The following is a 26,214-nucleotide window of genomic DNA, read 5'->3' as shown; positions in this document are numbered from 1 at the left end:
TAGTTCATAATTCTTAGTTCCCTTAGCGTAATAGTTTAGCATTAGTTCATAGTTTAGTCAATGTCCTGAACGAAACTCAGCCTAGGAAGGGGACATGCCCTGATTCCCAGGCTTTAAACCTTGTGAACTGTGCAAGCCTTCTGTGCCCATCAGTGAATTTTACTTTCAATGGTCACGTTCTATTTACAGAGCAAAAGGACACAATTGTTCGGGCATAAGGACTCCCACACAACTTTATGTTCCCAGCCCTGCTTGTAAATTATTCCAACCGCAACACACTAAGGGTCAAGGCAGTCAGCCCCATCAGGAGCTACTTCCTAAGAAAAACATGGGGCTCCTTTCAGAGGTGTCTATCCCATCAACTCCACTCCTCATCTAAGAAGCCTTCCCACCAGCACGCTGCAAATACCCACGTGGTCCCTGAGCAGCAGAAACAAGACTTTGTGCCTCCCTAGCCCACCTACTCCCCCTCCCCCTTTTAATCAGTTAAACTCAAATTAAATGGGATTTTACATCCTTACTATTTATGCTATAGCTCTTGCTCTGTGCAAATGAATTTTCTCAAGAACTGGCAGAAGCTGCAGAAGTTCCATAAACGGTTTACTGGTGGCGAGAAAGAACGAAGGGTGAGGGAATCCAGCAGCACCCATTATACTGTGCCAGGAGGGCACAACTTTAGAAGGCATCAAAGGTAGGTCTCCTATGGATACTGCTAAGGGAAAAACTTAAGGCATGGGTGCTTGAGGCAAACACATGTACCTAATATGGAATGGACATGAGCAAGCACTCAATTTCATTTCACTACAAATCATGCTAGTTTAAAAAAAAAAATTTAAGAGGTAATACTTGGCACTGATAAGTCTGCTATTTAGCAGTCAGAGAACAAGTAAAGGGGCAGTATTTCAGGCCAGCACCCAAGGCCTACAAAGATATTTACTCATTCTCCCTCGGGTTATATTACTGGATACAACAATTTAGTCTCCAGTTTGACTACAAGTTTAATAAACATTAGGCTCATTAACCAAGGAACAAGCCTTACAACTTTCAGATCTCAATTTAAAAAAAATATACCTGAATTTAACACATACTTCTGTAATATAGTGAGATTTCTTCTTTCTATAATGAAATGCTTAAATATATTAATAATAAATATGTCTACAAAATCTAATTTTAACTCACATCCTTTATTAAAATTTTATTTGCTTTGCAACCACTAGGGATTTTTTGGCAAAAAAATTAAAAAGTACATAGGAGCCTAAATTCAGTATGAAAAACAATGCGTCACAGAATCACGTTGTGCTTTTAAGTTTTACCATTTTAAAAATTTGATTCTAATTTAAAGGATTTTAAACACATATTAATACAACACTTGCAAAAGTATAACAGGATGGCATCAAAGCAGCATTGGTTCTTTAAGGGGGACCATTTTCAGATGACTTTAGATAAACAAGTTATACTAGAAGACATGCAATATATAGTACAGATTTTGAAAAAATATCTTAATAAAAGTATGAAGGGTCGGTATGCTAGAGGACATGTCTAGGAGTGATTTAAAGCCTGATTACATAAGCAGAGTCAAACACCATCCATAACAGATTCACATACTGCAAATCTAGGTTTTCCTCTGAAGTTTATAGCCCTTATGGTTGCAATATATATATATATATATAAGCCCTGCATACAGCCTGCAAGAGATGAAAGATAACCTCATTAATCTCATTGGCAGGACACTGAACATCTTCAAGGAGCTTAATGGTCTAAGCTGGGGTAGGAAACCTTGGGCCTGATGTGGCCCTCAGCTTGCCTGGATTCAGCTCTTGAGTCTCTGGGACCCTCCCCTTCACCACTGGAGAGCCCACGCTGGTGCTCGAGCCCCCTCTCCCCTGCTGCCTCTCCATGGAGCTGGAGCACACAAAATCTACCAGCTTGAGCTCTCCTACGCTCTGGTGCATGACGGGAATGTGAGGAGACATCTTTCTCCTTCTCAGTTAGGGGCCATGTCAATAAGGGTTTGGGGTTTTTTTTGGGGGGGGGGGGGGGGGCGCTTCTCATTTGTGTGCAGCCCAACTGATTTTTCTGTGGGTCAGTGGAACCCAACCCAAAAAAGGTTCCTCACCGCTGTCTAGGTCCAGGCTTTCTAACTATGTTTTTAATACAGGGCTATACAAATCTGTGCCTAAGTTTGCAGAATTACAACTATGTACATACAGGATACCAGGACATCTTATGTGAATAGTCAAACAGAATAGGAGAAAAGAACGGTTACTTACCTGTAACTGTTATTCTTCGAGATGTGTTGCTCATGTCCATTCAAATCAGGTATGCACACCGCGTCTCCGGAGCGTTTTCCCTAGTGGTACCCGTAGTGCCCGTAGGGCACCCCCTGGAGTGGCGCCACAATAGCAGAGCATAAGTACCCCTGCCAGGGCACCTCTTCCTCAGTTCCTTCTTGCCAGATGCTCCGACGAAGGGGATGTGGGGGGGGAATCAAATGGACATGAGCAACACGTCTCGAAGAACAACAGTTACAGGTAAGTAACCGTTCTTTTGTTCTTCGAGTGGCTGCTCATGTCCATTCGAATCAAGCTAACCCCACTTCACGGAGGAGGGGTCGGAGCACCCAGAAAGAGAAATCCACAAAAGTTGAACAACCCAAACATATTTATTCAAGTAACAGAACAAAGAATTGTGGGGGGGAAAAAAAGTGCAATGTGGTACAGAAAAACAAACACATTTACAACATGGAGCTGAGGACCACAGAACCCAACCCTGCGTCCTCCTGGCCTGCTGTGTCAGCGCACACTGCACCGTAAAGGTATGCAGTGAGGATCACATGGCTGCCCTGCAGATTTCGGTAACTGGAAACTGCGCCCCAAAGGCTACAGAGGACGCCTGCGCCCTGGTGGAATGTGCTGTAACCCGGGATGGGACCTTCCTGGCAAAGACATACCACTCCCTGATACACCCCGCGACCCAATTGGGAGCCCTTTCATTCTGTCTGCGAAAGCAGCCAACAGTTGTGTGGACTTACGAAAGGGTTTCATTCTATCGACATAAAAGGCTAATGCCCGCCTAGCATCTAGAGAGTGGAGCACTTGCTCCATAGGGGAGGCATGGAGTTTTGGAAAGAAAACCAGGAGGTAAATTTCTTGGGACAGATGGAACAGTGACACCACCTTGGCGAGAAAAGCCGGGTGAGGGCGGAGCCTCACATTCTCCGAGAACACTAGGTAGGGCGGCTTTATAGTTAGTGCCCTCAGCTCGGAGACCCTGCGAGCCGACATAATGGCTACAATGAACGCAAACTTCATAGAGAGGTGCCTCAAAGAGCACATGGCCAGCGGCTCAAAGGGAGGGGGGCGACAAAAGTCTAGACAACACGAGGTTAAGGTCCCAAGTGGGGAGAGGCGGTCTAACCGAGGGGTACAACTTATCCAAACCCTTAAGGAACCTTTTGACCACAAGGTTAGAGAGCAGAGAGACTCCTGCTGATCCAACATGGAAGGCAGAGAGTGATGCCACATGGACTTTGATAGAAGAGGTAGAGAGCCCACCAGACCTGAGTTAAAAAAGGTAGGCCAGAATGGACAGGACAGGTGCACAGGACAGGCACCCCTCCCCCCCTTCTGAGCGCCCAAAAAGAGAAGTGCCGCCACTTGGCTGCATAGGACCACCTGGTGGATGGCTTCCTGCTATCTAGGAGCACCATCTACACCTCCTGGGAACATTCGCTTTCTGGTTGCATCAGCCATGGATAAACCAGGCCGTCAGGTGGAGACAGCTGAGATTCAGGTGAACCATGAGCCAAGGCTGGGTCAGGAGATCCCGAACTGGCGGGAGCATTATAGGCTCCTTGCAGAGCATATCCACCAGGATAGGGAACCAGAACTGCCTGGGCCACTGAGGGGCTATCAGGATGATCGTGGACCTAAAGGTCTTTACCCTTGTCAAAACCCTGGGCATCAGGGGAAACGGTGGGAATGCATGCCATAGAGGATGCCCGCTGGCCACGGCACGGTCATGGCATCTCCCCAGGAGCGGTCCCCCAGCCCCAACAGGGAGCAGTAACTATGGCACTTGGTGTTTTGTGCCAAGGCAAACAGGTCTACTAGGGAACAACCCCACCTGTGGAAGACCTGATGAAGGGCCGAATCCTTGAGGGACCATTTGTGGGCTCCGAAGGACCTGCTCAGAGCATCGGCCAGCAAATTTTTGCACCCCGGCAGGTATTCTGCCTGCAAAAATACATTGTGCACGCTATGCACAGGTCCTATAGCCACAAAGCCTCGCAACAGAGGGGAGGCAACCCGTCTCCCCCCTGCCTGTTGATGTAGAACACAGCTGCTGTGTTTTCCAGGTGCACCAGGACGGAGCGGCGTGACAGCTTTGTCAGGAAGGTCTTGCAAGCTCTCCTGACTGTCCTGAGCTTCCGGACATTTATATGTAGGGCCCGCTCTGCAGGGGACCACAAGCCCTGGGTCCTGTGACACCCCAGGTGAGCTCCCCAACCCAGGTCCAAAACGTCTGTGACTAGTGTCACCGAGGGGGGAATGTACAGTAAACGAAACCCCGCTGCACACCACAGCCTCCTGAGTCCACCATTATAAGGAAGCAATTACCGCTGGAAGCACTGGGAGAACAATGTCCCAGAGACCCCTGGACTGGTTGAACGCCTTTGCTAACCAGGCCTGCAGCGATCTGAGCCTCATTCGACCATGGCGTACTACGTAAGTGCATGCCGTCATGTGTCCCAGCAGTCTCGGGCGGTCATAATGGGGAACCGGGTTAACTCGGAGACCAGCTTCATTATAGCCAGAAAGCTGTTCCTGGGGAGGAATGCTCTCGCCACCCTGGAGTCCAAGAAAGCCCCCGCGAATTCTAGGCGCTGAGAGGGAGTCAACGATGACTTTTCCTCGTTCACCATGAGACCTAATCTTAAGAAGAGTCCTTGTAAGGGAAACATGAGCCACCACTTGTTCATAGGATCGACCATGAATTAGCCGGTCGTCTAGGTACAGAAAAATGTGTACCCTCTTTTTGCGGAGGAACGTCGCTATGACTGACATGCATTTTGAGAAGACCCTCAGCGCTGTTGAAAGTCCAAAGGGGAGCACCATAAACTGGAAGTGACAGTGGAACACTATAAAACGGGAGAAACCTCCTATGGCTGGGTCTTACTGCCACATGGAAGTAAGCATCCTTGAGATCGAGAGTTGTGTACCAGTCTCCTAACTAATACTGGGATAACAGAGGCTAGGGTTACCATTCTGAATTTGGATTTCACCACCGTCTTGTTGAGGTCTCTGAGGTCTAGAGTGGGACGAACCCCGCCCTTGGGTTTTGGGACAATAAAACACCGGGAACTAAACCCTTTGCCCCTTAAGTGGGAAGGGACCCTCTCTACCACTCCCTTTTGGAGGAGTGCTAACACCTCCTGGCAGAGAATGCCTTCGTGAGAGGTGTCCCTAAAAAGGAATGGGGTGGGCAAGTTGGAAGGGGGCGAGCCCAGGAAAGGGATACTATAGCCATCCCTGACTAGTCTCAGAACCCAAGCGTCGGTGGTGATTTCTGCCCAGATGCGGGCAAGGTGGGATAACCTGGCCCCAAACAAGGGGTCGGGGGAGGGGGGGGGGAAATTGGTGTGCAACGCTCTAGAAAACCATCAAAACGGGTGCTTGGATTGTTGAGAGGGGCCCTGTCCAACCCCATGGGGGATGTCCCCTCTAGGGTGGCAACAACGAGCTCTGGACGAAGACGGGGCCGCAGCCGCCCCCGCACCCCCACTGGGAGCACAAGGATGGCGTCTCCAGTAATCCCCACGGGGGACCTGGGACTGCATTCTCCCGTTGTCTGTAGGGAAGCTGACGTCACTAAGGAGCCGGTGTGTGGATCCCCAACGACGGAGAGTGGACCTCGTGTCCTTGAGTGTATAGAGCCTCGAGTCAGTATGCTCAGAGAACAAGACTTGACCATCAAAGGGCAGGTCCTGAATAGTAGCCTGGACATCAGGAGGTATTCCAGACACCTACAGCCAGGCACCACGGTGCATAACTACACCCGACGGCATAGTGTGGGCTGCACAGTTAACAGCGTCCAGGGAAGCCTGAAGAGCCGTGCGAGGGATAGTTCTGTCCTCTGTGGTCATAGCCCCAAACTCTCGACGTGCCTCAGCGGGGAGTTTATCTTTGAACTTATCCATCGCCTGCCATGTGTTATAGGCATATCGACTCAGCATTGCCTGCTGGTTAGCAATGCAGAGTTGCACCCCACCGGTGGCATACACTTTACGCCCCATTAAACAGAGGCGTTTGGGCTCCCTAGCCTTCAAGAATGGCCACCGGCTGCAGAAGCCTCTCCTTCTGGGCCGTGGTTTGGACAACCAAGGACCCCGGGACAGGCTGGGAATATAGGTGCTCGTGCCCTGACTGCGGGACATAATAGCGCCTCTTGATTCCCTTTAAGGTAGGGGTTAAGGAAGCTGGGGTCTGCCACAGGGCGTTAGTGATCTTAGCCACAGTATTGTTGAATGGCAAAGCCAAACGGGCGGGCGCATCGTCAGACAGGATGTCTATCATCGGACCCGTGTCCTCTACTACTGGCTCCACTGGGACACCCAGGTTGAAGGCCAGATGCTGGAGCAAATCCTGATGCGACCAAGCATCCATGGTCGGCATCGCCAGTGCAGGATCCACTAAGACGTCATCAGGAGACAATGACAACGACTCCTGAATCGGCACCGAATCCAGCGTAGGGCCCGATTGAGGGGCCAGCAGGACAGGCACCACCGTGTGCGGAAGTGGCTCTGGCACCGATGCATCTCTAAAGCATCTATGGTAGCAGTCCTCTGGGGCAAGGGAGGGGGTCGCGATAGCGACGCCAATGGGGGCGCTCGGTGCCCGGAGACACTGGACACCACAGACGGGGGGCACAGGCCCTTGCCACGGACGGTATGCCCTTGGCATCCGAAAAGGCCAGCGTGGCTGAGGCGGCCAAGTCTGTTGCACGTGCGAACGATCATGCCGGTGCCGGAAACGGGATCTATGCTGTGACTAAGCCCTCGGGGACCCCGATCTGAAAGAGCCCACATCTGAATCTGAAGAGTAATCAGACTCGGGCCAGGGTGGCGCCGATGACGAGTACCCCATCGGCGTCCGAGGGGGCAAACCTGGCCATGGATTCTGGCTTGCCCGTGTGCGTGCGGTGAGATCGTACTGGTGCCAGTACCAGAAAGACAGGCTTCGGGCTCGACTGTGGCGCCGACAAAATGCACGTGGACTGCAGTGCCAAGGTCGGTGCCGGTTGCGGGCATGGAACTGCAGAGTCCAACTGCCCCAGAGATGGCGCCCCTATCGGTGCCGCTGTGGACGCCATGGTGGGTAGAACTGAAGACGCCGGAGCCATGGTGGCCACCCTAGAAGGGACCAGCATCGCTGGCAATGGTGGTACCGGCATGGCCCATGGGGCCAATGCTGATACTGGAATCCGTGCCAGAACCTGCAGCAGCGCCGATGACTGTACCGGCACCCCGGGCAAGAGGCCCGGTGCCAGTACTGCTGATGGTGCCATTGACGGTGTCACAAGGCCTGAGTTATATGGCACCGGCAGAGCTAAGACGGGTTCCGGGAGAGGTCCCAGCACTGAGGGAGGTCGAGTCCAGTCAAGCGCCAGGTGAGGCCTGGCAGCCTGTGCTGAAACTGGCAATGACGTAAAGGCAAGCGGTACTGGTCCCACTGCATAGGTGACTGGTGCCAACCAATTCAACCAGTGAGGAGGAGAAACTGGTGCCAGCATAGAAGACCTCGACGTCTCCGCCTCAACAGACGACGGAGGGGAGGTAGTGAGACTAATCAAGTCCTGCGCCACCTCAAAAATCTCCAGCATCGAGGGACCATGTGAGGGTAGCTGACCCGGACTGGATGGTTGGCCCACTCGCTTCCGCCGCACAGCAGCACTTGGAGATGTCTGCACCAGCAACTCGAAGCGACCAGCGTCCCACCTGGACTTCTGACTCGGAGACCTACCCCACGAAGTCTTTAGTTTCTTTGGTGCCGGGGAGTGAGAAGGGTGCTGAGCCCTCGGTACCGAAGTCCACGCACAGGATGGGGTGTGGCGCCGGCACACTGCGCACCATGGAGTGGCCACTGGGTGCCAGTTGTAGAGCTGTCTCCATGAGGAGAAGCTCGCTCCCTCTTCATGTGCGGTTTGAACAACGTGCAGATCTTACAGGCATCTGCTAAGTGGCCCTCACCCAAACACTTTAAGCAGCTATCATGAGGGTCTCCTTTAGGCATGAACTTGGCATGTATTGCGCAAGCCTTAAAGCCTTGCGGCCCTGGCATTCCTCATCCCTGAAGGGGGAAGGAAAACAAAGAACTCGCTAACTATATAACTAATTAAAACTATTTATAAGTATTTACAAACCCTACACTAAGAGAAAAACGGGAACCATTAACTACTCAGAGACATGCTCCAAAAACCGTCACAGGCAGTAAGAAGGAACTGATGAGGGAGAGCGCTGGCAGGGGTACTTATGCTCTGCTATTGCGGCGCCACTTGTACCGCTAGGGAAAACACTCCGGAGATGCGATGCACGCGGTGCGCACACCTGATTCGAATGGACATGAGCAACCACTCGAAGAAGAAATAATAGTGTTTCTATATAGGGATATGAGAAGTTAACTGGTAAGTATCACCCTTAAAAAGGTGATGCTTACTGGTTCTGGTTAACTAGTAACTGGTGGGGGCTGGAGCAGCTCCTCACCTGCCACAGACAAGGGGGCTGCTCCAGCCCAGGAGAGTATACCCACCACCCACAAGGGCTGCTCTTGTCTGAACCAGCCTCTGTCCATGGGGAGCTAAGTCACACTGCAGTCAGAGGCTGCTCCCACAACTGATATGGCCTGTGTCTACTGGGACACCCACAGGCAGGAGTTCCTCCAGTGTCCAGAGCAGCCTGTCTGGAGCCCTGCTCCAGCAGGAACTGGGAGCCAGCAGCAACCCCAGCTCCAGGACAGCGAATGGGAGCCCCGCAGGCTGGGGGCTGCTCCAGCTGGGTTGGAGCAGTCTCTAGCCCAGATCTTGCTTTAGGTTAACCTAATGTTTAACCAGTTAACTCACTAATGTTTAACCAGTTAACCGATTTACCAGGATTTTACATCTCTATTTCTAAATGTGTGCTAACATGTTATTTTTTCCTGCACCAGCAGCACTATTAACATAACTTTTTATGTCATAGGAAGACAACAGTGTTCTCAATCACTTGAAAATCTGGGAGTCCTGTGGCACCTTATAGACTAACTGAAGTGTAGGAGCATAAGGTGCCACAGGACTTCTCGCCGCTTTTGCAGATTCAGACTAACACGGCTACCCCTCTGATACTTGAAAATCTAGAGCAGTTGTACACGGGGGCCCTGACATTTTTACAACCTGGTCCAAAATTAAGGTGCAAAGATACAACAAACCTATTGGATGAGTATTCTTGGTATAGGTATGGCAACTGTGGCCTTTGTAGATTTCTGGACTAAGTTAACAAAAAAAAAAAATTCAGTTCTCCAAGTTTCTCAGAATTATGGAAACTGTTAGTCTTTCCTTGTTGCATCCTGATGTTCAATTCAGAATACATAGAGGATCATTTTTACATAGACGCTTTAGGTTAGAAGTAATTGCATGAATATTTTGTATGCCTACTTTTGCCCATAATATCTACTTTTCCAGGTTATCAATGCAGTGTTGAACACTAGCACTAGCTTTGTCAGCAATGCATACTAAAAGCCATGCATCTACATTGGTTATCACTCAGCAAGAAAACCAGACACTATTTATTCTGAAACAAGTTATATTTTTAACATGAAGGAAAATTAATGAAATACAATGCTATCGATTGTTCCTCACCAAGAAGCAAATTTCATTCAAGTCATTTACAGCCTTTCCGCGAGTTACGAACAAGTTACAGACCAAACACTTGCCCGTAACTCGATTTGTTCGTAACTCGGACCCCATTGAATTACATAGTGACCGTGCTGTTTGTAAGCACGGTTCTTGTTTGTAACTCGGGGACCGCCTTTACGAACGCTCCAGGGGAACTTTGTCAAATGCGAATGGTGGTAACTCAACCATTCGCAACTTGGGGACCAGCTGTACTAATACAATCTGGTTGCAGCATTAGTTCCATGATCTCAAAGAACTGCAGAAAGCATATTAACTTCATTAGGAAAAAAAGGAATATTTCACCAGATTTAATAAGTAATTTATTCATCCAGAGCACAAGTAATTGTCACTAGTATTCTACATGCACTGCACTGGCAATAATTAAGAAACACCACTGGCTAGAATACATTCAGCTTTGAAATTCCTAATCTTCTGCTCAACTTTATAAACATTACAGTTTAACATAGCCAGTGCAGGTCTAATATTTAGATAATATTTAAATGACCTAGATGACCTTCGGGATTTTTTTTTAAACTATGGAAAATTGAACGATTTCTAATATCATTTATACCCAGATGGACTACAATTATAAATCTAAGGTCGTAACATATAATTTTTCAGTTTTATAGGAACCCCAATAAGCCAAAAGGGGCAATATAGGAAAGTAAAACACCTAAATTCAGGGTGTTTCCCAGAGAAGAAAAAGGCTTCTGATATTTATTATTAATAAATAGTTTGTCTTAACTCACCCAATTCTCAAAGACTAGACAAAATATCTTGAAACCCTGCCTTAAAGAATTCCCTTGTAGATCAACAGGTAAGTAAGTGTTCTGGTGGGACCAAATTCCACATTCAAAATCCTTTAACTGACCACCCATAGCATTTAAAGTAAAGGATTTTGTCAGATCCAGTTTCAGCTGATTTCAACTACCATGGTATTACATGGAGCAATTTTCTGATAGACAGATCCCATTTCATTCAGAGCTTTAACATTCAACAATTCAGGGATTTGTAGGCGGAAGTCAGTGCCTTGAACTGCACCCAGAAATAAACTGAAAGACTGCATCTCAAAGCAGATGTGATATTTAATTTGACAGCATCCCTGTAAGCCGTTAACCTAAGGAACATTTGGTTATATTGCTCAAGACTGCTTCAAAAGAAGAGTTTGAGACCTATCTTTCTATTTTTTGCTCTCCAAATACACTTAAGATTAACAGTGCACACTGACTATATTTAATTCCTCCTACCACTATAATCAGTTTGATAGTGAACAGCACACAAAAGTACAAACATTTTCTGATACTATTACCTTTCTTCCTATTGCACCACTTGGTTTTTTAGGAGGAGGGGGTTCAAAAATCCTCTGTTGTTGCTGTGGGGGAAGCGTTGAATATAATGGAATGATTTTGATGTCACCCACTTCAGGACCCAAATCATCAATTTCTCTCTTTATCCTCTTACAGGCCTCATCAATCTCCTACAAAGCAAAAGTTGGAAAATAACAATAATTAATGGTCATTTTATTTTAAAATTTTGCATAGCAACTAAATTATTTCCATTTATAAAGAGCAGATCTAATTTTTTACTTTTAAAACCCAATCTAGGTGCTTGTAAAACTTCCAAAGGGATTTCCATAAAAGTCCATGATACCTCAGTTTCTGTACTCTAATGAATATGTAACCTTATTTGCATTCAACCCCCTTTTTCTTTTAGTCCTGTTTCCTAATTAATTCTCTACAAATTGTACTAAAATTGAAATCTCTCACCCAGGAATATTAAACTGCACTCATGACCTTTTCAATTTTCACAATCTAAAAGAAATTGATGTGCAAGATATTTTAAATAAGCCAATTAAGCTTTAATGTCACGTATCACTAATGCAATTATATGGAAGATTTGCTTCATTGTACCTAATAAGAACAAACACCTTTACAGTATAAACATGGATGTTCAAGAAGCAGACAGAACTCAGTCAAATATTTTAGGACTTATTTTAAAATTTGTTAAAATTCCACCTGAACACAAAATCACTGAATACATCAATCCATCTGAATGAACACCGGAAAAAAAAATAATGTGTGCATTTCTATAGTACCACAGTATCTAGTTTCTGAAGTACAGAAAATATTTAATGCTGCCCATTCATTTACAACTCTATTTTACTTGTATTTTAAATGAAAGTTATTTTAGTCAAATGACCCCTAATTATGGGAAGGTTTAATTAAAATAGGAAATTGTAGACAGCAGAATTTTAGGCCAGTGGCTCGTGATCCTATGAAATACTCTCTGAATAGCAAGCTAACAACTCCTTTTGGTACAAGTGAAAATTGACTGTTCCCCAAATAGCCTTCATACTAAAGAGTTAAATTAAGTTTTCTTTAAAAGAAAAACACATTTAACAGAAGTCAAAAATTACTACATTATGTCCAAATAATAAGACCAGATATCCCTTGCCTTATATAACTAGGCACCCTTAGGGTTATGCTGTTAAAATGTATGATTAGCCCAGAAGGATTTTTTAGAGTTAATCTAAGTCTCTGAAATTCTCTCTAAACTTTAAGACAAAGTTATTTCACATATAAAAGAAAGTAGCAACATACTGCTAAAACATCTATTAGGTATAACCTACAAAACATGGGAAATAAATATTTAACTGGTATTTGAGTTTTCTGCACAATAATCTTCAGTATGAATTCAGTGTTTACAATATCGCATGTCATATTGACAGATGGACATCCCACGTAGGCCCAATGAAGCAGAAATAGGTAGTTTGCCAGCTTTCCTCTGACATCAGTTTAAGTGATATTTGGTTACTCAGATGTAAGTTTTGTATCTTCTTAAAAATTTAAATACACTAGGTACTTAAAATAAACCTCTACTAGACTAAGGTAAGCCTTGCAAACAAGTTCCATTGCTTGAAGTTGGACCCAATCTTATCCATTTCCAGGATAATTATATTATCTAGGCATTTCCATTATAAATATTAAAACAAATTAGTTATGTCATTGGCAAAAATCAACTGTCAAGCGATAAACAAAATAAATGCACCTTGCAACCTTCCCTGAAAAAGAAAGCAATCTAGTTCTGATGGAATGCCACCAACCAATACCAAAGACAGGACCCATAAAATAATAAAGCCCTGCTTCTGGTCACAAAGTGCTCAAATTTAATTAAATACCAACTGCAGTAATCTCACAGGTAATTTTATGTTTAAACTGAGTTTAGGACAAGCAAGTTGTCTATTTGCAAACAGCACAGAAAAAAGTTAGGTATTGTGTTCTAAGCCACCCATTTCTCTTCAAGGGAAGGAAGGTTGTATTCCATACTAGCTGGAGCTGCCAAATGAAGAGTAATCCTAATCAGAACTCATTAAAATAGTCCAGCATAGAAATAAGAAACACACAGCTAACCATTGCTATAGTCACCGTGTGGACCTTATTTCCTTCCCAGGTGCACATGAAGGGCAACAATGGCCATTTCTGTTAGTCTTATAGCAATATTGAACACTGGAGAATCCTGTGGCTATGAACCATTTTGATGGAATGACATGGGGTGTCTCCATCCTCAATAGATGACATGTTATTTCTTTAAATGCTTCTACCCTCTGCCCCCTGCTAACAAGCATTATTTAGCCTTATCTATAACCAGTTCACTTTCTTTCAAATCATACTAGAGATGTGCAGCATATAAAAGCTTTTAAAACCTTCACTTCCAACAATGAGCAGAACAGAGACTTTCACAGGTAAGACTGCTTCCTTCTCAAGTTGTCTTGAGATAATGCTAATTTTTAAGTGTATACTAACAAAAATGTGCTATGAAAGAACTAAGGATTCACAGCTAAGCATTCAAGAGTCAAGAAATGCCAGAGGTAACGATGAAGGAATAATTAACTCTCTCTGTGGTAGGGATGTATGCGACTAATCAACTTTGTTGCTGCCTCTGGGGAGGGGAGCAAGGGGAGGGAAGAGGAGGGAGCCAGCTTAAAGGCCAGTTCCCCCCCCCCCCTCCCAGCTCTGGTTCCATGGAAGGGGGCAGAGGCGCAGCAGTGGCCATCTCCGAAATATACAAGTCCCCCCATTGGGGCTCTTGTCCATTTCAAAGTTGGAACAGGGCATGGAGCCCAGGGTTAGCAAGAAGCCCTCACTGGGCCTCTTGTGCATTTCAAAGCGTAAGCACCCACATGGAGCCCGGGGTCAGCAGGACTCCCTACTGGCCCGTGGCTCCATACTGCATTCCAACTTTGAAATGTACATTTCAAAGATGGAACATGGAAGTTCTTCTCAACTAATCAAATAGTCGCTGGAAAATCCATCAACTCTGATTAGTTAATCGATCGAAATTTAACATCCCTACTCTGTGAACTCATTACAATGTCCTGAATTATACAACCATGCTGTATTTTTTAAGTGCCAAAGAATTTTTTTCTTAAAAACTTCAGATACTATTGTAGCATCTCATACTATTCCGTGGATTCTGTGTAAGAGATGCAAAATGATTCCATAAACATATGAGACACTGGATGAAGCTAGGCTTCTCTGGAGCTTTTGCTTCATTCCCTATTCATTATTCAGAGAAAATCTGGCAAGGGATTCTTACAAGGCTATAGATAAAAAGTCACAGGGTATGATGTATGATTTGAGAAACAACACATGATCAGTGAAACTTCAGGTGCACATTAAATTAAGCACTGAAGGAGGCTGGGTCCCATGTACACGTCGTACAACATGCTCATTCCTCACAAGCTTCCAGTAAACAATATGTACATATATTGCTGTTGGCATCCATAAATATGCAGTGCATGTCAATTACACAAGCCCCCTCAATACCTTTTTCAGAAGAATTATCTCTAGTGCATCTGAGTTTACTGTAGATTAGTGGAGAGCAATTGTAAAAGACTTGTAGCTTGGCAAAATCAAAACCAATTTTCACCTAAACATTCAAGGAAGAGCAGATCTATGGTGCAGGTTAAGTCCTGTAATACTTTACTGAAAGAGCATTTAAACACAGTAGGGAAATGTGGTCTATATGAGATGATGAAGAGGATAGACAACTGGTTGAAATCCCCCACTCAAAGACCAATTATCAATTCTGTGCTATCAAACTGGAAGGCTGCATCTACAATGAATCCCATGGAGGTCTGTCGTGGGTAAGGTGCTATTCACTATTTTCATTCATTAACTGAACAATGGAATGGAGAATATGTTTACAAGCATCAGGAGAGGATACAAAGCTAGAAGGAATCTCACACTTTGGAGAACTGTATTAAAATTCACAAAGACCTTAACAAATTGAGTATCTTTAAAGGAAATACAAACTGAATATGGTTCAACAATGTGATGCAGTGATGAAGGCTAATATTATGGGATGTATTTAATAGGACTTTCATATTAAGACAAAGGAGGTATTTGTTCTATTCTACTTGGAACTGCAGAGGGTTCAGGTGAAGCAGTGTGTCCAGTTTTGGGTGTCTGTCACATATTAAGAAAGATGCTGACAAACTGGAGAGACTCCAGAGGAGAGCAACAAAAGTAATAAAAGATAGAGAAAACATGCTCTATGAGAAAAAATTTAAAAACTGGGCATATTTAGTTTTAAAATATATATAAAGATGACAGGAAACAAGCGTTTTCTATGAAGGTAGGACAAGTAGCAATCTTCTCAATCTGCAGCAAGGGAGATTTAGGTTAGATATTCAGAAAGTCTAACAATAAGGATATTTAACTATTGGAAAAGGTTACCAAGAGAGACTGCGGAAACCCAGTTACCGCAGTTTTTACATATAGGTTAGAGCAGTGATCACCAACTAGTAGATCGGGATCTACTGGTAGATCTTGGAGCCTCTGACAAGTGATCCTGACTGGTTTGGCCAAGAGGCTATCAATTGCTGGCACTTCGGATGCCCCTCCCCCTACAGCTGCACATCTCCTGCCCTTTTGTCTTGGAGATGCCGCCTCCAACTCCCCCGGGAGCCTCCTGCTTGCTGTGCAGGGCAGGGAAGGGAGAAGTTGTGCACTGATGTCAAGATGCCCCCTCTCCCACCTTGTATCCTATCTCCACAGGGCAGAGCGGGGGGCACAACAGACTTTGGGAGGGAATTTGCTGGCTGCTTTTGCGAGTGGTGCAGGGCCAGGGCAGGGGTGAGCCTGCCTTAGCTTCACTGCACCACCACCCACGAGCCACCTGAGATAAGCAGTGCCCAATCAGAGCCCACATCCTGAAACCCTATCCCAATCATGAACCCCCTCGAACCCCAGACCCCTTCCCTAGCCCCAAGCACCCCTGCATCCAGCACCCTCCCAAAGCCTGAACCTAGAACCCCCTCTAGCAACCCAACTGCCTGCCCCAGGCTCAGTTCAGAGCCCCCCTTGCACTCCAAATCCCTTAATCTAAGACAAGAGCCTGCGCTCCAACCCACTGCTCCTGCCTGGTGAAAGGGAGGGAAGATGGAGTGAGCAGGGGTGGGGCCTCAGAGAAGAGGCAAGAAGAAGACAGTGCAAGGGAATTTGAGCTTGAGGTAGCTCTTGGATTGCACTTACATTCAAAAAGTGATCTCATGCTTAGAAAGGCTGGAGACCACTGGGTTAGAGACAAACACCTTTCAGGGATGGTTTAGGTCCGTGGTCACCAACCCCCATTTCTCCCCACCCCGAAGAAACCCCACTACTTATCTTCAGCAACACTGGAGGTAGTGCCAGCTTCCTTCAGGGTGGAAGGAAGTCCAGCAGCTGTGCGCCACTTCTGGGGTTTCAGGAAGTGCGCCAGCTGCTCCCCCTCCCTCAAACAGCCAGTGCCATACCAGACCCAGGTCTGTGGCACGCCGGGGACTTGCTGCGCGGAGTGAAAGGGGGTAGGAGTCACCAGTGGAGGAGCGCACCGGGGGCTTCCCTTCTCTGCAGGGAGAGGGGGGGTCCTGGGAGAAGGCACTTGCTGGTGCTTCCCTCCTCTGTGTGGGGGGGGGGGGGGGGGGGGGGGGGGAGAGAGTCGTCCCATACTGGGACTTCCCTCCTCTGCTGCAGGGGGGCAGAGGGAGGAGGAGTCCCCCCGAAGAGGCACGCACCGGAGCTTCCCTCCTCTGCAAGGGGAGAGTCCTGGGAGGAGGCACTTACTGGGGCTTTCCTCCTCAGAGGGAGGGGCGGGGGAGAGAGTCCTGGGAGGAGGGCCATGCCAGGGTTTCCCTCCTCTGTGTGTGGGGGAGGAGGTCGGAGTCCCAGGGGGAAGCACGTGCCGGGGAAGCGCGTGCTCCCACCAACACCCTGACCCCATTGGCACCCTGCCCCAGCACCCTGTCCCCTGCTCCCACTGGCGTCCTGTCCCCTGCCACAGAACCCCATCCTGCCCCAGCACCCACTGGCAACCTGCCCCCTGCCATTCTGTCCCCTGCCCCAGCACCCACTAGCACCATTCCCCAGTACCATGTCCCCTACTTCCACCAGGATAGTTGGGGCCACATTAGTGAGGTTTGGGGGAGGGGTTTGGAGGAGGGTTTTTTTTTTTGCATCTCACTTGTGTGGCCACAACTGACTTTTCTGTGGGTCAGTGACCCCTGACTCAAAACAGGTTCCCCGCCCTTCTCATGAATGAAACTTTGTGTTTAACATTTTATTTAAAAATGATGCCTGGCCACAAACCCCCAATTGGGGCCTTGCCCCCATGTGTCCGCAGCATCTTAACACTCCTGCACCACACCACACCACCCCCCAACCCTAGATCTGAGCCTATCATACACTGGAACCTCCTGTAGTGAACCTTTCACATCCTCAAACTTCTGCACACCCACATCTTCAGTCTTCTGCCTAAACACTTCTGCACCATCCACACACTGAAAATCTGTCCTAAGCCCATCATACTCCCAACATCCCTGCCCTGTGCCCTCACATCCACAAGATTCTGGCTTGCTCAGTACCCAAACCCTCCATCTGACCCCAACACTCCTCAGCCTGTAGCCTCCTCCCCAAGCCAACAACCCCTTCTCCACCTCCTCCTGCATCCATATTCCCTCAAGAGCTTGCACCTCTCACCCCTTTCCACACCCAAATCCCTCATTCCCACCCCAGAGCCCACACATCCTGTCTCAACCCAGTGAGGGTACGGCTAGACTGCAGGAGTTTCTGGTATTCCAGAGGTATCTTGGAAAAACTCTTCCACGTGCAAACATGCTCTCTAACTCCGGTATTCCTCTTTCCATAAGGAATAAGGGGGCTTCCGAAAAGGGTTTTTTTCTGACCTTTGGCCCGGTCTAGACAGGCCAAATGTTGGAAAAACCTCTTTCTACAAAAGAACTGAAAAAAAGCGGTAGTGTAGCTGTACCCTGAGAGTTTATAAGGGATGGGGATAACAAGTGATGGGGGGGAGGGAGGGAGAGGAAGAGAGGGAGAGAGGGAGGCAGGGCTTCAAGGAACAATGGGGGTCTTGGGTGAAGGATGGGGCAGTAGATCTTGGCTTGTTCTGACATTCAGAAAGTGATCTTTGGCATAAAAAGGTTGGAGACCACTGGTTTAGGTATACTTCACATTGCCTCTGAACAGGAATATAGAGTGGCAACGGTCTCTGAAATACCCCTGATCGTTTAGGAAGGCAACAAGTATGAAAAAGGTTGAGAAACAAGGGATAGATTCCACTCCAGTGTTTAGGCCAGCGACTGCTGACCTAGGGATGTTAAATTGCTGGTAATCAGCTACTTAGTAGCTATCTGGCCCAGAAGCTAACCTAGCTGCGGCTCTGCCTTTTACATGTAGTAGGAGCTTGGCTTATTCCTGGCTCATACTTGGTCCCCCCCCTGTATGCCTCTGACTCTTTTGCCCCCCAGAGATGGTGCTGGGGGGAAATCCGGCTTTTAAAGCCAGCTCCCCCCTTGCTGCCCCTATCTGATAGAAGCAGCAAATGGAGGGAGGGGAAGCAACTAGTTAATTACATCCTTATACTGACCCTCAGAAGAAAAAAAAAAGCAGTCAGGGACAAAACACAAGTGAGAAGCCCCTGACTGAGAAAAAGCAACTCCCCCCATTCTCCTTGCACCCCAGAGCCTAGAGGGGCCCAGGCTAGTAAATTTTGTGTGTTCCATCCCTATGGGTACGGGGCAGGAGGGCTCAAGTGCCAGCATGGGCTCCCCAATGCTGAGCCTTGGGGGCCAGATCCAAGCAAGCCGAGAGCCGCATCCAGCCCCTGAGCCTGACGTTTCCCACCCCTGGTTTAAGCACTCACATTTTTGGTTAAAACGAATTTTAACTATATACATTAAAACTAGATTTTAATTAAAGGAAAAAACAAAAATACAAGTAATCAGCAATCAGTGACTTTTTCAGCTACTATGAGAAACTAAGCGGGCATGAGGTTTATGCCTCCTTATATAACCTTACTTAATTCCATAGCTCAAAATGAAGTCTGCACATCTACCAACAATTTAAGATTTCACAAGGGCCCTGGGCTTATGCAGGATGCAAGTGCTTCTTGCAAGCAAGCACTGACAATACTCCAAGAAGCATAACTGAACAATGCCAACTTGTATTACCAGCACAGCTGAGAATACAATAAAAGTGTCTAATCTGCACCTCATATAAATAGAAAAGAGGCATCTGCCTTTTCTATAGCTACAATGCCAACATCAGAAAAGCCTTATATGAGCATACTACAGAATCTATGGAACTTGCAAGTGAAAAGTTACATTTCAAGTACTGAACCCAAATAATGATTTGTGACCACACATAGATTCCTACTGAAAGGCTGGCTGCAGTTATGCTTCATAGAAACAGATATAGCAATCTTCATGTAAACCTGAACAGCAGAGCTGCATTGCAATTACACAAGAGACAAAAAGAGCAGAAGTCCTGAATCATTATTCCTCCCCAATGAGGGATGAATGCTCCCATAACTTTATCAGAGTTTAATTACTGTATAAAGGCTACGATCTACCTTAGATCTTTGTACCAACCACTCACTTTCCTTGGAATATCTGCATAGATTGAGGGAGTTCTGAACTCCTTTCCTGAAATAAGGAAATGAAGATTAAGGAGCCCTGGAGTCCCTTCCTCAGTAAAGGGATTATGGAGAAAAATTATGGTGGATGAGGAAGCAGATGGCTCCATTTTCCTTTCTCCCAAGAATGTATGACTTTTCCCTTTATGATTCTGCTATGTCAGGATCTGAGTTCTCAAAGACAAAGGTTCTTTACGAGACAATTCCTTATTCACTGAGGGATCACTGAAAAGTTACTTCTTTGGAAACCCATTTCTGTCAACTCCTCAGTCACCAACCTCTGTTTTCAAGAACAGTGTTTGTATGATCCCTTAGACTAATAAGGGACAGAGGTGGAGATTCCCTGCCTTGCACTCTCCTGAGTGCCCACAATTCCTGCACTATTTCAGTACACGCACACAAACCCTCCTCACTGCTCCAAACTCAATCTTTCTTAGCAGCACCGAAAATGTTTCAGATTTGTGCTCAGTTCATGTTAGGGGCATGTTAATCCTTTTACCGAAGGGCCAAACAACTCGCTTTTTTTCAATCATACTCAGTCCCCATTACTCGGGAAACAAGCAAAGCTCCTGAGTCATGATTACATTCACCTAATGGCTTATTAGAATCTTTCATTTCCCCCCTCATGTTAGTTTCCTTGACTAGCAAAGTTAGAGTCTGTGACATTAGAGAAAAAGGAGGACAAAACTTGACATGAACAACTGGTGCTCACTGCCTATTTTCTGAAAGCTGCCATACGTAGGACTTGAACTCACAGTACAAAGATGTTGCTCAGATTTAATTGCCACAGTATATCACCAGAAGCGTCCAGTTACTTGATAGCATACTGCTGACCAAAAGCAGCGAGGAGTCCTGTGGCACACCCCTGATGCTGACCAAAGTTCTGGCTTAAAATGAGCCCTAGTTTTACTGTATAAGCACATTTCTTTCTGGCTCATGAGTGAGGCTCAACCTAACCTTGAGTTCTAAACATTGTCCAAAATATCTTTGACAATATTGCCTATCCCAAAATGGCAGCGTGCCATGCAGTGCTTAGTTCAAGTAGGATTACAGCCATACCCAGAGCTTCAATGTATGCCAAATAAAGTAACCAGTTGATTTTTAGGGGGGACTAAATCAGGATTCCCTTGCTCAAACAACCCCATGCTTGGAGTACTAATCCTACCTCATATGCCCATGAAGTAGATAATTTCCAGACAATCTGAGTCAGCATGTGTATTTTAGAATAGATCAATCTTTTAAACAGCAAGTGATGCTCAACAGTAAATGATGCTCAATATTTCTAACACACCACTAAACATTGTACTGACCCTCAGGATCCGCCCCCAATCCATCCCACAAGAGGTAGACATTTATGTGGATGCCTCCTAACAGTTGTAATGAGAGTATGGACTTCTACACCGATTGCTTCTGCAACGTGCACAGGCTGACACTGTGGACAAACAATATCATGAGACATAACCTCAGCCTCAAAAATAACTCCAACATTATAATAAGAGAGGCTGTCAAAGGAACCACTATAGTCATCATGAACAGGAAAGATTACCAACAGGAGGCCACATTCTACAGGCCTCTTTCCTCTGATTCCACTGAGGAATACGAAAAGAAACTACACCATCTGCTCATGAAACTCCCTGCTACAACTGGAGGGAGGGAGGGACACACACACACAATATATTATTTATGTAAGAAATAAAGGGTTTCTTGAATAGTGGCTCAAAAAATTGTCCTCTGGATAAATGCATGTGGAAGGGGAAGACTATCATGGCAACCATAGGGGAAAAAGGCTCAGCACTTGAATACAAGAAAGGGTTACTGTTAGGGTTGCTGTAAAATCCTGTTCAATGGGTTAACCAATTAAAGGAGATGGTGAGCACTTGCCCACCACTGGGCTGGACCAGACCTCCCACTCCTGCCATGGGGGCAGGGAGAGGAGCGTAGCCTTAACCGATTAAGAATTCATATCCTCGTTGCATCAACAATCAGGATGAACGTATCCCAATATGCAGTTTTTCCCTGGCCTAAACACAAGTGATTTATGTTGGAACACTGAGGCATGAAGAGGAACACACTGACCAATGCTGTCATCACTTCAACTTAAGCCCTTATCTACCTAGTATTTTCACCAAGCCCAGACAGAAATACTTTTGCCAATCTGGTGTGCCAAGCCACTTCCTTAACCTTGCTAAATTCTTTCCTCATAATCCATCCATACTGAAACAACAGATTTTAAGGCCAGAAGAAATGTATCAAATCACGTAGTCTAGCCATTTTTTCATTGCATCGTGATTTCCTTCTGACAACAAAGTTTATTTCATGACTCCAGGGAAGAGGGGGAGGGGAAAGATACTGAATACTGAGCCCAGCTGAGCCCCATCACTCGGGACCATAGCTGAAGTCCAAGGGTTAACCTTAACCCTGCATGGTGGAGCTTAGGCTTTAGCTTCAGGCCTGGGCAGTGGGGCTTGGACTTGGACCCGGACCCCAGCAAGTGTAATACCAGTTTTGTAGATTAGGGATGTAAAAGTATAACCATTTACATGGTTAACCAATGATTACATGGTTAACCTGGGCTCATCAGTTAACATGCCTGGTTAGATGCAGCCATCCATCTATCTCCTCTCATACGCAGGGGCAGCTGTGTGTAACCATGCCTTCAGAAACCTATTGTTTGTGTGTATAGTAAGTTTTCAGTCTTTGTGTACATAGTAAGTTTTCAGAACATCAGAACACCCCTTTAGAAACTGAATTGTAGGTTGCTGCTATAGTGAGCTCTTTTGCCCTTTTTTGGTTTCTTTATGATATATAAACCAATCTTGAATTTTTTCTGCTTGGTTCTACTTCAAATATCCCCCTAGGCTTTGAAGTGTAGCAACAGCTCCCCACTCCCTTGCTGCCTAGAGCTGTTACACTTCAAAAGCGACAGCAAAATGCATCGACTATTCGATTAGTCAATTACTCGTAATTTAACATCCATACTGTAACACATTAACGGGACAAATATATGTATTGAATCTATAACAAAGGCTTCCTTCAAAGCTGTGTGACAGTCAGGTCAGAGATACACAAAGGAGTAATGGAAGGGAGGTATATTAGCCTCAGATTGAGAACATCTCTGTACCCAGGGTAACTGGAAGTGACTAGTCCAGAGCCAGCAGAGTCAACTGGGGCAGTTAAGCACTTAGAGCTGGTTGGGTGGGCCTCCAGAGTCAGGTGAGCCTAGGCTAATTAGAATACCTGGGGCCAATTAAAGAACCAGTTGAGACCAGTTATAAGAAGAGCTTCCCTGCTGTTAGTTTTGGTGCACAAGTGACTGAAAGGAAAGAGGGAGTGCTGCCGGGCGTTTAGGAGAAACAAGCAACAGCACATACCAGAAAGAGCCTGAAAGGAAGGAAGGTACTGGGGAAATAGCCCAGTGTTTTTTGTAGCCATATCACAGCTGGTATTAGAGTCCCTTATAGGCAGCTACCATTAAAGGGCCCTGCAATGGAGCCTGAAAGAGGGTGGGCCCGGATCCCCACCAGCAACCACTTCCCCATCTCAACTCAGAGAAAAGACTGCTGGGGAAAGGAAAGAGGTTTACCCCCCCTCTCTATTATTTGGGAGTCCACTGACACTACGGAGTTTATACCTTATGCTGGCCAATGATGAGCAGCTCAACCAACAGCAAGCTGATGCCCTAGGTTTGGTGCCTAAATTGAGGACTGCTGAAAGCCCGAGGCAAAATCTGCCTGAAAGCACAGGACCCACCAAGTTTTGAGTAGGAGCTCTATCACAGCTGTTAAAATCAGTTAAGTTAAAGACGTTAAAAATGTTAACGTAAGTATTCCTTTTCCTCTCTACTGGCTTTCACTCTTGTGATGTCACATTCACTAGTTCTCCACTAGGCTTCCAAATCAGTCAATGCAAATTTCTCATAAAAAAACCTTTTAGAAGTCATCTTTCTGGAGCAGTTTCTGTCTTTCACTTCATTACACAGTTAAAGGTCAGAAGTCAATACACAGAAGAAAGGCCATTTTCCTAATTCAGGTACTGGAATCTGAATGGGAACAAGGATCTGAACCCATTCATTTAGTTAATTAAAAAGCCTCAAGGAAGTGAGGGGATTTTTAAGCATTCTAATGTACCAAATTACAGAACAGACTCTCTCAACAGAGGTTTATCAGGTAAGTTTCAAGCTGTTTACTTAATCCAGATGTGAAAAAAAAATCTCACAGCAATCTCATTAAATCTCCATTCTCAAGGTCACATTCTACATTGTGAGACGGAGGAAAAAATTATCTGAGTCAGAAATGTTGACAGATTATACCTTGAATGGTTCTATTCACTTTCACTGATCTAGGAGCAGGATATCAGAGGGAGAATCTAGGTAGGGAACAGGACCAGAGCCTCTGCTTCTGTGCTATCTTGGTGTCTTAAAAGAAGTACAGGATACCAGAAGCCGTTACATCATGTAACTAACTCTCTTGAATCTTAACCAGAGAAACACAACTGTATGATTAGCAAGACTATCCAAGGAGAAGCCTGCAAATGTTGAATATCAAAGCAAATGAACCGTACCAGGGTTTAAAATGTTTTAATAGTCATATTATGAGCAACACATTAGGCTAACTTTAAGAAACTGAATTTTGTGACCCTTAGAAACCTCTTCCAAGGTCCTATCTGCAGTACAAACAGTAGGGTCTTAGGGAAAGACAAGGGCCAAGGAAAATCAAGTATAGGAAAAATGCTGAGCAAGCAAGGAGCTATCTGTATGAAAGCCAACCATTACTTTCAAAAGCATCTCTGTGATACTAAACCAAGCTCATCAGAAAAGGCAGTGGCATTTGCAAAGATTATGTTTGCCCTTTTTACAAGACTGAAATTTTGTATGAAGTATGCCTTGAGAGTTATATGAAAAAAAAGACAGTTACCTGTTTCTGTATCTGGTGTTTTTTGTGATGTGTTGCTCATTCAATGTAGAGTGTTCACGCTTGCCAGAGGCACCAGTGATAGAAAATGGAGGAGCTGGCTCAGGCGTCCCCTGAAATGTCACTCATATGCTGTGTTATATAGGGCTCATCCGGGCACCGCTCCCCCCTCAGTTCCTTCTTGTTGGAAAACAACACAACTGAAGAGAAAGGGTAGGATGTTGAATGGATATGAACAATATGGAAATGTCTTTTCTTCTTCCAATGCTTGCTCATGTCTATTCAACTTAGGCAATTGCAAGCTGTATCTCTGAAGATGGGAGGAGTTCCCATCTGAGCAGAACAGGAAACTTCTGCATGTACAGACATGCAGACTGCAACACAGTTCTTCCGGAGGCTGTATCTTCTCAGGCTTGTTATACAACACCCTGAGTCATAGAAAAGCTGTACACCGAAGACCACACCACAGCCCTGCAAATCTCCTGGAGAGAACCATTAGCAAGAAAGGTTGCATAGGAGGCTTGCTCTTTGGTTGAATGGGCCCTGAAAAGTGGGGGCAGCTGTGCTCCTGCCAGCTGGTAGCATGTCTGAATGCACGGATATCCAATTGGAGATCCTGTGTCTCGATACTGGGAGCTCCTTCATCTTCTCAGTGTATGCCTCAAAGAGCTGGGGTGACTTATGGAATAGCATTTTTCTGTCAATATAAAAAGCGAGGGCCATGTCATAGTCCATGGCATGCAGTCACCTCTCCTCATTGGATGTATGATGCTTCAGGGAGAATACCAGGAGGAAGACATCTTTGACCCATGTGGAATTGCGAGACCACCTTGGATAGGAAGAAGGGAGGTATGACTGAAGGTGGACCTTGTCTTTAAACAAGATAGTGTAAGGGGGGCTCTGAAGTCAAGGCATGCAGATCAGAAACTCTTGTAACTAATGTAATCGCCACCCGGAAGGCCACCTGAGCAGCCATGCCATGAAGTGGAATGACAGGTCCCAGAGGAGTAGATGGCTATGATCCTGAGAGAGCAGGTCTGGACAGAGAGGCAAGGAGGAATCACTCCGAGGCTCAGAAAGTGGCAAACCAGTGCTGGCAAAGCCACACCAGCATGATGAGAGTGACCTTGGCTCTGTCCTGATTGACATTCGCAAAGAGCTTAGCAATAAGGGGAATATACATAAAACACGTCAGACAATCACAGGATGAGGAAGGCACGCATCAGGGACCCCAATCTCGCATGCGGTATGGAGCAGAAGTTTCCTGTTCTGCTCAGCGGCAAAGAGATACAACTGCCAAGTGCCCCACTTCCAAAAGAATATGGAAGCAACTTGTGGATAGAGAGCTCACTCATGGTGAGATGAGAACTGCCCACTAACTGGGAGATAGTGGGTTTCCAGGTGA

General features: G+C 46.0%; 1 protein-coding gene across 2 annotated transcripts in view; it reads right to left on the bottom strand.

The window, feature by feature from the left end:
• DHX15 (DEAH-box helicase 15) overlaps window positions 1-26,214 on the bottom strand; it is a 77,191-nt gene that overhangs the window by 27,486 nt on the left and 23,491 nt on the right. For both annotated transcript variants that reach the window (XM_075930637.1, XM_075930636.1), the window contains exon 6: window positions 11,237-11,404. In XM_075930637.1, coding sequence (XP_075786752.1) covers window positions 11,237-11,404 — 168 coding nt within the window. The remainder of the gene's footprint in view (window positions 1-11,236; window positions 11,405-26,214) is intronic.

The sequence above is a fragment of the Pelodiscus sinensis genome, chromosome 5 (genome assembly GCF_049634645.1).
Source record: "Pelodiscus sinensis isolate JC-2024 chromosome 5, ASM4963464v1, whole genome shotgun sequence".
Classification (NCBI taxonomy): Eukaryota; Metazoa; Chordata; order Testudines; family Trionychidae; genus Pelodiscus; species Pelodiscus sinensis.
The sequence above is the reverse complement of the archived record's forward strand: the minus strand, read 5'-3'. Positions and strand labels throughout refer to the sequence as shown.